The sequence below is a fragment of the Semicossyphus pulcher genome, unplaced genomic scaffold (genome assembly GCF_022749685.1).
Source record: "Semicossyphus pulcher isolate SPU_LCO1_2020_fin unplaced genomic scaffold, fSemPul1.0.p SCAF_16, whole genome shotgun sequence".
NCBI classification, from domain to species: domain Eukaryota; kingdom Metazoa; phylum Chordata; class Actinopteri; order Labriformes; family Labridae; genus Semicossyphus; species Semicossyphus pulcher.
The window spans coordinates 13,294,735-13,306,703 of NW_027211670.1; the positions used below are offsets into that span (position 1 = coordinate 13,294,735).

General features: G+C 41.8%; 1 protein-coding gene across 2 annotated transcripts in view; it reads right to left on the reverse strand.

The window, feature by feature from the left end:
- LOC138593243 (double C2-like domain-containing protein alpha) overlaps positions 1-2,950 on the reverse strand; it is a 30,070-nt gene extending 27,120 nt beyond the window's left edge. The window contains exon 1 of one of the 2 annotated variants that reach the window (XM_069664163.1): positions 2,833-2,950. In XM_069664163.1, the coding sequence (XP_069520264.1) occupies positions 2,833-2,864 (32 nt within the window). In that variant the 5' untranslated portion in view covers positions 2,865-2,950. The remainder of the gene's footprint in view (positions 1-2,832) is intronic. The other variant, XM_069664164.1, reaches the window with a different exon arrangement.
- Positions 2,951-11,969: the final 9,019 nt, after the last annotated feature.

Genomic DNA, 11,969 nt, shown 5'->3' on the forward strand with positions numbered 1-11,969 from the left:
CTTAAATGACAATATTCCAAATTTGGACTGAAACAAATCAATAAGTCTAATTTTTAAAGATATCTATTTCAGTGCCCTTGAGCGCCTCCCACTGGCAATAATAAGTAATATTGGGAGTACGCTTCCCAATTTAACTAGACGTCTACAGCTGGCTCCCTTTGTCATGGTTCTTGATTTTCCTCGCTTTTGTTTGTAGACTGTTTTCCTTCATCTGAGCGTCAAATTTGTTTCTTTTTCTTTGGATTTTCACTTATTTTTGAAGTTGTATCTGTAGTCATCGATCTTTTCTTTGTTTGTTCAGCCAAAGTAGATCACTGTTTCCTCGCAATGCTTACAGAAACCGGAAGGGCAGCAAATGCAAAGGCTTTCATCAGTGAGCCATAGGCTCAGTCACAATTGTGTTACCTCATTCGGTGACAGGTAGTGACTTAACAGACATTTATTTAAATGAAAAACTTCGAGATTGTTACTTTAACACAGTTAAAAGGACATTGTGGATATGTTGTTAAAACTAGACGTTTTCCTCAGTTCCCCCTGACTTCTGATTGTGGGGTCTAAACCAGTAAACACAATAATTTCAGACCTTTTACTCATCAGGATAAAGTCAATATCAACATTGACGCTGTGGCTGGAAGTGCCTCTGAAATTACAGCCCTCTGACTGCTGACCTTCAGAGGATTTACAGGCAGCGAGGGTCATTTGTCATGTGCGGCCCGGTCTCTCTGCTGTGAGCACAACAGTGGGCGAAACCCACCGCGGCTCGTCCAGCTTTTTGTTGGCCGCAGATGAAACAAACTTCTGAAACTCGCTGATGCTTGCCAGGCGGCCAGCAAACTTCCTCAACTCATCGGGCTGAAAGGACTCTGACAGACCACTGGCTCCGGCATTGAACATGATGGACATCTTGCCTTTTGAAGCAACCACACCACAAAGGACTACAATGGCAAAATTAATGACTTCTGAGGCGGTCAGAGTTCATCGTCGCTCAATTAAGCAGCGCGGAGATAACACTTCAGGACGAGACGCTGGGAGTCTTGTTGAGACCTCTGTTTTAAAAGAGGTTGGATGAGTGTAGGGAAGATAAACCAGGGCTTATCACAGCTACTGTGCTGTATGTAATGTCAGTGTGGCATTACAATAAAACAGAGCCGCCCAATGAAGGAAATAATCTGAAGTTAAGTGGGAGATTGCAAAATAGCGAGCAGAAGGTGAAAACAAGTTAATGAAACTCCCTTTGATGAAGATTATTGTGGCAAGAATAGATTAAAAGATTAATGAACGTGGATGAGTCGATAATAACGATTGTTCTTATGAGGGATATATAATCCCTCAAAGCGCGCGCGCACACACACGCACAAGCACAACACATTCACAGGTACACTTGCTTCAGATCATTAATTCATCTCTCTCCACACGCAGCACGTTCGCGGCCGTGCGAGCGTGCTTCTCTTGATATGATGTGCACAGTCAGTCGCCTCCCAGTCCTGGCAGATGTGTCCATAAGCTGGAGCAGCCTGAGAACCACGAGCACCACCCAGCACCAGCAGCATTAGCGGCTGCACACGTACCAGCCTGAAGGCCTGGTGGCTCTCAGCTCGCGGGGTGGTGGTGGTGGTGGAGGGGAGCAGAGGCTCACAGAGAGATCATGATTGATCGCTCTCATGCTGCCAGCTGGAATCTCTCTCTCATCTTCTCTTTTCATCATCCGCTTGTTGCTGACGAGTGTGACAATGCACGCTCACGCAGCAACGAGGTGCAGCTCTCACCTCGCACTTTGCACATTTCTACGTGTAAAAGCTTGAGTCTTCGCCTTGGAGCACATGAGCGAACGACTTTGCATATTTTCCTACAGTCCAACTTGTCCAGAGCAGCAACATACAGTCACCCCGCGGCTGCTAGTTATGCAACCACATACAGTACAGTGAAACATGCTTTGGCCACATACATTAGTTACATTGGTGTGCAGCTTTGGAGGAGATGCCATAGGAATATCTTTGTGCAACATTCAACCTCGCCTCCTACTCTTCTTTCAGCTCCTTCACTTTAAATTAGAGTCACATCACAGCATGGACTCCCCCCTCATCTACCTTCTTATCTCCACCTTAATAATCCGCCTCTTCCCCTGTTTTTTTATCCGTCATTGCTTCTCCTTCAGTCCTCAGACACCATTATTCCACCTGTAGGTATGGGAGGAACTCTCCCTCGCTCCCTCTCGGCTGGTCCTCTTCTTCTTCTCTTGTGTCCTACATACAATGGGGCCCCTGCGGTGCTCTCCGTTCACCTTTAAATAACAAGCTGCCGGCTGACAGGCAGATGGTATAGTACAGTTGCCGCACACTGTAGCTACTCATTAGGGGCTTGACAGTCAGCACATCATTTATAGCAAACCGCAGTGACAGTGAGCACTTGTCAATTAGAGGCAAGTTATTTTAAGTCAGCCAGGGATGAGTAAACTTCAATGTGTGTGTGTCTTGCGTGTCAGCGCGTGCTCGGAGGTGTGAAGGAAAAGTGAAGGAGCAGGTAGAGAGAGACACATGTTGCACCTGCTTCATGTGTGAAAATGATGCAGGATAAGAAGCGTGCGCGTCTCTAAGTCTGGTGTTTGCTGCTTTAGTTTTAATTCTCACACATGCAGAGAAACAATTAAAAAACACTTAAAAACAAGGTAATTAAAAATCTAATTATAGAGGAGGGAAACATTTTTAAACAAGAGCATAGAGGTGGTTTTCATGCAGAGAAACGAGGGGGAAAAGCAGACATATACATGATAAAATTAACACTTACAACCTCATTTAATTTTAAGAATAAAAGGATTAAAAAATGGTGACTTACCCCACTGATAGCGCAAGTGTGAAACTCCTCATAAAAAAAGAGGGGATTCCAGTGCGGCGAGGAGAGGGAGACTAACTAACAGGTGGCGAAGAGAGGAGCAGAACATAGAGAGAGAGAGCGAGAGAGAGAGAGAGATGGGGGGAGAGGGAGACACAGTGAGAGAGAGGATGGAGAGGGATAGCTGTACGCATATCATTAAAAATTAAATGCACGAATAGTTCAAGTTGAGATGAAAAAGAGGAGAAGAGAGAGGGGGGAGAATAGAGCGGCACGCTGGAGGAGGAAGCTGAGGAGGGATGGAGTCAAGAGGAAGAGAGAGAGAGAGAAAAGAGAGAGAGAACAGGGGGGAGATATTCCTTGACATTCTGTTGTGCATGTGACTGTTTCGCCTCACTCCCCCCCACCATCCCCCCACCACACGAGCACACACGCTTGTTTTTTTGTCACTTTGGAGGCCATTTCATTGACTTGAATTCATGTCTTGAAGAATAAATTTAATCTTAAAGGAGAAGGATGATGACACTCTGCATTTTCCTTAATGTCAACAAATCCAATAAAGAGAACAACGATGGATTTTGCCCTTAAAATGTGACACACAGAAATAAAAGCCGACTTAGACACATATTTACTTTTATGAAATCAATTCCCATGTGAATAAAAACAATGTGTCCATTATGTCCTTATTTAAAAGGAGTTATGTACTTTTAAATAAGGACATAATGGACATATTGTTCTTTACATGGCTTCATTAGCTCATGAACCACTACAAATATGTTACAGCAGCAGTAGCTAATAAGATTAGCCTAATTAACCTAATTAATTTGGATAATAAATGTATTGTAAATGATGTTGTCGTTGCTAACTTAGAGGCTGACAGTAGGTGTAACGTTACCATGTTGACGACGTTTTCCTCTTTTCTGTTAACATTGTATCAATGCAGAAAAGCAGGCGCCTCTCTACCTTATTCCCAGCCCTCATAATACATTGCACAACTTTCAGTTTATCCTGAGTGTTTATGTTAAATCATGTTTTCTTGAATTGTAGTGGAAGTTAAACATGTGGAAACACCACCTGTTAAACCTCAAACAGTAATGTGTTCTGTTGTAGGGCTGGAAGGTGGAGGGCAGCCTCTGATAACGTATTGTTATGCTACCAAATTCAGCTACTTTATACATTTTATTATATCTGAATGTGTGATGAACCTTAAAAACTATGAGGTGTATCAGTACTTCTACAGTAATTAGTTCAGTTGTGTTTTTTAAAGGAGGTGGGACAAAACCTTCGTTACCTATAAGCAGACAAAAATTCTTGTTTTGTGTGTTACAAAGGACCCAGTCAAAGCGCGTCCATTGAAAGTGAGTGTTTTTGTCACTAACAGGCTCAGGTAGATTTTCTCGGTGTCTGACATCATGACAGAAAGGATACTTAAAAGACAGATGTTTTTGTTTAGCCAATAACACAAAGAAACTAACAGATCGAGGCAACGGTCGATCAGCAAACCCCGTGTTCTGCAAGGTAAAATTGCTGTTTTTGTCGATGTAGTCTGGTGGCTTTCAAAAGAACAATGCTAGCTGGCAAAGCTAGCTTTCTACCTTAGTGTCCAGTCTTTATGCTAACCTATACTAATCACCTCCTTGTTCTACGTCTGGTAGAGGTATTAAAAAGTTTGAACAAAATATTTCTCAACCATGTTGCATTCATTTATTTATTCATGGTTTATTTGATAGAGACTGAAAAAAGCTATGATTTGTGTTTCTAGCAGATGCTAATTTGCAGCTATACCCAAAAGGGCTTATAAAAGAGCTTTGCAAAACACATAAAGTACAAATGAATTGTATTCCTAATCTCAATCAAAAATAAATATGTCCCCACTAAATCTCAACGGTCCTCGTTTGTGTCCCCAAATGCAACGTGAGTCCCCATAACGTCTGTTATACAAGTACACACACACATACACAGATCTCTCACTGAATGCAGGCTTTGTGCTTCTTTCAAGGGGAAAATATGACATCCAATTAAGTATTTCGGTCTTTCTGCCATTTTAATTCCAAACTAATAAACTGTGTCTAAATGTCTTTCTGCAAACACACACACACACACACACACACACACACACACACACACACACACACACACACACACACACACACAGTCTCTTCAGTCTCAGTTCCTCCATATAATTAAGCTAATGGTTCTTGAGTCAGTGATAGACAAGGGGAAACATGCTATTTCCCCCATGTGTCTATTGAAGGGACAAAATTGGTGTTCTCTCTGCATCTCTGTCTCTTTTTATCTGACTTGTCTCCTGTTTTTTTTGTTCTTTATTTCACCGTCCACATTCTCCCAAACTCTCCATCTATCAAGAATAGTAACCAGGAAGCTGTCACGCAGAAGAGGCTGTTGAAAAGACTTACTGCTGCTTTTTTTGTCTTATCTTCAGAAAACTCCTGACGTCTTTGTTCAGTAGTGTTCTTCATGTCGCTCTCCTCTCTTATCTCGTGCCCCCTCTTCAGTTTTTTCTGTCGCTCTTTCTGTCACACAAACACACACACATACACAAACGCTCCAACATATATGATCTGGTTCCATTAAATTGATGCCATGGCACAGACATGCATGAATGCATTAACACAGCAATATAATGAACACAAGCCTCCAGAGAACGATGACTCCCACTTCATGCAAACTGCTCATGGCACACATGTACACGCACTCACACACATACACACACTGCAGTACAGAGCAACCACGCACTCTGCCAACTCCGACAAAAGACTCTTCAATCCCCATTTTAATTTTGAGACTTTATTCCACCTTCCTTCCCCCTCTTCCTCATCATATCTCTGCGCTCCTGCCTCCTGTTTATGAGAAGTGAAAATCTCTTCATTATAAATGCATAGTCGTACGTGCTCTCTCCACACCAATTATGTTGGTGACGGGTGCTCGTGCTTCAGTGAAAACAGCTGACCACAACAGAGTCCACAATGGCTCTGACAAGAACAAATGGCCCTTAGCCGACCTGGTTACCAACACATGACAAATACAGACAGGAGTCATTCCATATAACCAGCTATAACATGGGAGTAAAGTGAACAACTAGACAATTTACGCACTAAATATGGTGCAATGACATTTTGTGTCAATCACAAGGTAGCCACACTCAAGTCCTTCCCTGCTTATTGTCTATTTTAATCTTAATGAGACCATGATTTACAAAAGTAACAGGAAATAACTCAACAGAGTGGGATACATTTTTCGTCGACTTCGTTCTCCTTTCAATATTTTTCAAATTTTTGTATTGTTAGCTAATTGATTGAGTTGAAACCGACGTTTACATTTAAAAGTGTGTTCCTCAGACGTTTAAGAATCCGCCATCTTGTTTGAATTGGCACGCAATGAATCCCGGGATACGTAGGCAGCGAAGGATGCACCTCATGGATCCTTCGTGGCCCGGGGAAAGGCGGGTGCATTTGTCGGCCACATCTGAAGGAGCCTTTGAAATGGGGACAGCCTTGGACGTGCCGCTGTGACACAATCAGCCTTCAAATACGTCCTTCCAAGGATGCAGCCCAATGACTGTATAGATGGAACACGTCTCCATCTGCTCTCATTGTAAGGAATTGATTCCAAAACAGCCCCTGTGATAGGCGCTGCCATCTTGAGAGGGTGACAACATTTGAGGCCAGAGACTGCGCAGTAGAGATCGGCGGGTGACGCCACCGTAGCCACTTCCGCTAACCAAAACACACACTTAACTTGCCAAAAAAAACCCAGTTAACATCCAGCACATCGGCGTATTTAACAGCAGAACGGCTTCTTTGTGTTGGTCTGAAGCAGACGTTCACGGGTATGGAAACTTCACTGACTGTAGTGATTGTTTTAGTCACGTCTCCTCTAGCCGTTCCTCCTCTACTCTGCTAATCCGGAACAGATCGGCTGCAGGAGCCGGATTTGTCAACAGAGCTGTCAATCATCCTTTTTACAGTATCAAATAACTAATTAAAAATGAAATTGTCCGAAAGATTTACACTTGGACGTAAATCAGCATGATAAGAAGTAACTATAATGACAGAAACCATGTTTGAGAAAAATCTATTTTATGTGTATTTTGATTTTACAGTTTGACTCATGTCCCATCTGTTAACATGGAGGAGGCGGGCTTTATGACCTATACTGCAGCCAGTCAGCAGGGGGCGATAGAGATGTTTTGGTCTGTCATGTCGTCCATCTTTTTATACAGTCTATGATGCAGCCCCTGAATTGGGACACAGCTTATACGTCCACTTCTGTTATACAGTCTATGAGTAACAGCACATCAGTCTTGCTGAAAGCTAACTAGCCTAGCTTAGCAAAGTAGAAGCAACTACTTCGTACTCGTTTCATCCTCTGAATTCATGTAATTTTATGTGGTGAAGCTGCATTTAAACACCAGATTTAAATGTATATAATAAAAGAGAAGTTATATATCTGGCTCAATGCTTCAAATGGACAGGAAAAGTGAAGAAGAAACTAAGGCATGTTTTTTTTGTAGATACTGTGTCATCTGCCAGCCTTTTTTAATTATCCTAACGGAGTACAAAATGTTTTTTAGGTGCTGTTTAAAGTCTGCGACAACTATTAACTAGAGAGGTGGTACTTATGGTACAATTTCGGTACTTCACCGTTTAATTTGGTTACACAATTTTGCAAGGACCTTTTTTTGAAGTTCAAACCTTTCTTACTCATCTTCCTGTGTCTGTAGTTACTGCTATTCTGCTGTGCACGACAGCACACAGAGCAGCAGTAACGAGACACAGATTGTGTGAATTATTAAAAACCAATAAAATGAATAGTTTGAAAGTTAGCAAAATGGTAATATCACACTCCGCAGAAGCAACACTATAATTGTAAAGTATTAATATAAACAGTTAATTAAATACAAGTTAGTGTAACAATAACTTAACAAGACCATAGCAGAGCATTGGCAACAGGTAGGGCATGAGACGAGTTAGCAGCATGTTAGCAAAATAATAATAATACATAGGAAATATTTCATATAAATGTTTGTGTTTTAGGAGCATTGATGTATTTTCTTATTTCAGTTGGCAGTAGTATGTTTATTTCAATGTATATTTATGCAGCAATGAGCAGAATAAGCTACAATAAAATATTCAGGTACAAGAAAGTCCCAAAGACGGCACACTATAGCTATTGAGCTCATAAGTACATACAATATGTTTCCTATAGATTCTTATAGGGGATAACCTGGCCTTTTCCCCCTCCTCCTATTATGAAATGATGCCAAACATAGTCGAGCAGAATAAAAGAATCAAACAAAACAATGTGAGAACACCAAGGTCCTCCTTTCTTTGATTCTCCACCTTGTAACTGCGAGGTCGCCGTGTACCGAGGGGGAAGGAAAGGACTTCTCACGGCACCCGACTACACCGCTTCTTCAGTATTATCTCTTATTGAGACAGACAACCCTGATGTCTCGCAAGATTCACCGGCCCATAAACCTGTGAAATGGAAATGCTGGCACTCCAAATGCGCCCTTTTTTTTTTTTGTTAGAAGTGAAAAGGGAAGAGCCTGATAGCAACATCGCATAAAGAAATACAGCAGCTGTTGTGATGCCGGGAGCGCGGAGGGAACAGAGAGTGACAGATAGGAGAGGAAACCACATCCAAATAGCAAAGATTAAAGGTCTCGACAAAAGGAGGCATTTTGAAAAACAAATTCATAAAACATGTTGATTAAAATCTCCAGAGCTGTAGAGTGAATTTATTTGTAACCGCAGAAAGCTAACAAAAGTGGGGGCTGACATTTTGGAGATAATCTAATCAATGTGTACGATTTGGTTGCAGGGTTTGTTCCTTTTATCTAATGAGTGGAAAATCCATAAAGATCCGAAGGAAGCACTTGCTTTAGGCTACAAAATATACGCGCTGATATTTAATACCTCTTAAGACTAGTCTAGAGAGTGTGAAACAATAAATACAAACAGTAAAAAGTTAAAGCCTCGAGCATGAGCGTCTCTAAGCCAAATATCAAAATGATCTAAAGATGAAATTATTGCATATAGAGATTTTCTCACTGCAGACAATCCTGTGTCTATTCTTTCACCTCATCCCCTACTGAGCTTTACACCTCCAGACAACAAAGTCTCTGACTAAGGCAGACATTATTAGACGTCCACTCATGCAGGTGCAAATTGGTTCGACGGAAGAAAACACGTCTTAAAAGCTGTTTCATTTAAACTCGTTTTTGTTGAGTTTCGTTCAAGGAAACATGTCGCACGGTGATAAACAGACCCCGAAGAGATGTTGGAGTTATTCAGCAACAGGCCTTGGTGTGCTGTACGGAGACGAGCCGCTGGAACGGTCATGGAGGGCAGAGAACGAGTTAACACGGGTGCATGACCGACTGTGACATGTGCAGATGAGTGTGCTGCAGCTTATGAACCCTGCAGCCTTATGTGCGGAGCAACACAACAGGCATGTTTGTGATGTAGGCATGTAAATGTGTGTAGTATGTGTGTGTACAGTATGTCAACAGCTTCCCCCGCCTGTTGATAGAATCATGTAGTTATGACTGTGAAGAGGATTAGAGCTGACAGTCATACCATCTTCTGTGCCTGCCTGTGTTAAGGACTGATTCGATAAAGTGTTTTATTGCAGAAATCATTACCATAGAGATGTGCTGTAATATACACAAGCCCACAGGCTGTGACGGGTATAACATAACCTTGTGGAAAAAGCAGTAATGGATATAACTTCACAGGTAATTTCAGCTCGCTAATTTTCATATTGAACAAGATGAGGAAATTACTGAGGAGAAGCCGTAGCTATCAAAGATTAGTGCAGCTGGCCAGCGTTGGTGAACAGTAATGGCTGCTCACCCTGCACGAGTGACTGGAGTTCTAACATAGTCAGTCTCACATTAAGGTTTTTATCAGGTAACTATGTGTTTACTGCTGTAAAAACAATTCTTTGTATCTGCAAGAAATGCTGATGTGGGATCTAGTTTGTTCTTTTCTATATACACTGATCAGCCATAACATACTGACCAATGTCATCTTGTTACAGTGGCACCTGTCAGTGGGTGGGATATGTTAGGCAGCAAGTGAACTTTTAGTCCTCGAAGTTGAGGAAAAATGGGAGTGTGTGAGGATGTGAGCGACCTTGACAAGGGCCAGATTGTGCCGGCTAGACGACTGGGTCAGAGCAATCTCCATAACTGCAGCTCTCGTGGGGTGTTCCCTTACGTTTTCCGTGTGCTATGGGAAGAAGGCGAGCAGGCGGAGGCGGTGTGGGCAATGTTCTGCAGGGAAACCTTGGGTCCTGCCATTCATGTGGATGTTACTTTGACACATACCATCTACCTAAACATTGCTGCGGAACAAGTACACCCCTTCATGAAAAGAGCATTCCTAAAGTCCGAGGCCTCTTTCAGCAGGATCATGCGCCCTACCACGCTGCAAACGAGAATGTTCTGAGGAACGCAACGAGTTCAAGGTGTTGACTTGGCCTCCGAATTCCCCAGATCTCAATCCAATCAAGCCTCTGTGGGATGTGCTGAACAAAAAAGTCCGGTCCATGGAGGCCCCACCTTGCAACTTAGAGGACTTAAAGGATCTGCTGCTAACGTCCTCATGCCAGATACGTCAGCATACCTTCAGAGGTTTAGTGGAGTCAATGCCTCGAGGGGTCGGGGCTGTTTTAGCAGCAGAAGGGGGAACTACACAATATTAGGCAGGTGGTCATAATGTTATGGCTGATTGGTGTCAGTGGTTACCAACCTAAAGCTCGAGACCCCCTAAGGCGTCTCAAGAGAAATCTGAGGGGTCACAAGATGGTTCTTACACTTTTAGAGTATTTACATATGAACTATTGAATCTACGAAAGATTGACAGTAATGTCACTCAGGAAATTACAATTAAATTGGTAGAATCTAAGTGATTGCTTTAATGGGGGTTTACTCACTAGAGAGGAATGGTGTTTGAGTTGTATGTATCTGTGTTAATTTTATACTCAACATATTTCACTTAAGTAACAAAATGTCATGAAATACTGCAGTTGAGCTTGATTGATGTGTTGTTTTGTCTTTCTGTCATGTCTCATTTTTGAGTCATTATGAGTCATTTTTGTTGTTGTTGATGTGGGAAGTGATTATTGTTTATAGGCTACTGTAAAATCTAAGTTTAAAAAAATATTAAAATACTGAAATATAAACTATAATCATACCGCATCTTTCTCTTGATTCCTCAAGAAGACAAAACACATTTCTGGTCAAAAAGTGTTGATTGACATGGCACTGTTAAAAAACTAGCTAGCACCTTCTACCGAGTGGAGCATGTTGACTAGGAATATGATAAAAGACTACAGTGACCAGACATCACAGTTTGTTTGGGATTAACTGGGTTTCAAGTTGGCGGTCTCCCAAAGTCCTAAAAGGTATCTGTAAAACATAAAAATGAACAGTTGTCAACATTCACCACCAATTCGTCCTGGTTTTCCACACAGTTAAAAAAGTAGTTACTATATTACATGTTATCCTGTTGTCTGCCTCTCATTATTACTTTACCCAGTATTGAAACATAAACAATGCTCCAAGTATCTGAATACAACACTAACTTGCATACATGTGTGTCAAGCCGTACATATGTCATCTTCGGCCAATGAGCCATAAATGCTAACGTCAAACGTTTTGACTCTTAGCTTACTCTGACAGTTAGCTAACAGTACTTCAAAAAAGAAAATCGCTTTTCCAAGGACTTCCTGAAGGCTAACTCCTCTTAGTAAAAGAGCTTCCAAAGAAATTGTGTGTTCATGACTTCCATGGTACCAAAGTTGTGCTTCTTAGGAGCACTAAAAGCTGAAATAACTGCCTGATTAAACCGTGCAGAGTGGAAGCTAGTTAGCCTCGCTAGCTACCATTAGCACTGATATCTATTCAGTGTTAATTCACCCTCATTTAATTTCAACATTTGCTGAGTTACAAGCAGATCTTACTTACTCAGTGCTGTTTGTGCTGCATTATAGAGAGTAGGACATCTAGCTAGCATTAGGTTTGTCTCTTCTATTTGCTCAGTTGTGGTCGTGGATTCAAGACAGGGAGCGGCTGACTTGTGGAGTCACAGAGTAGCAAAACACGCTTA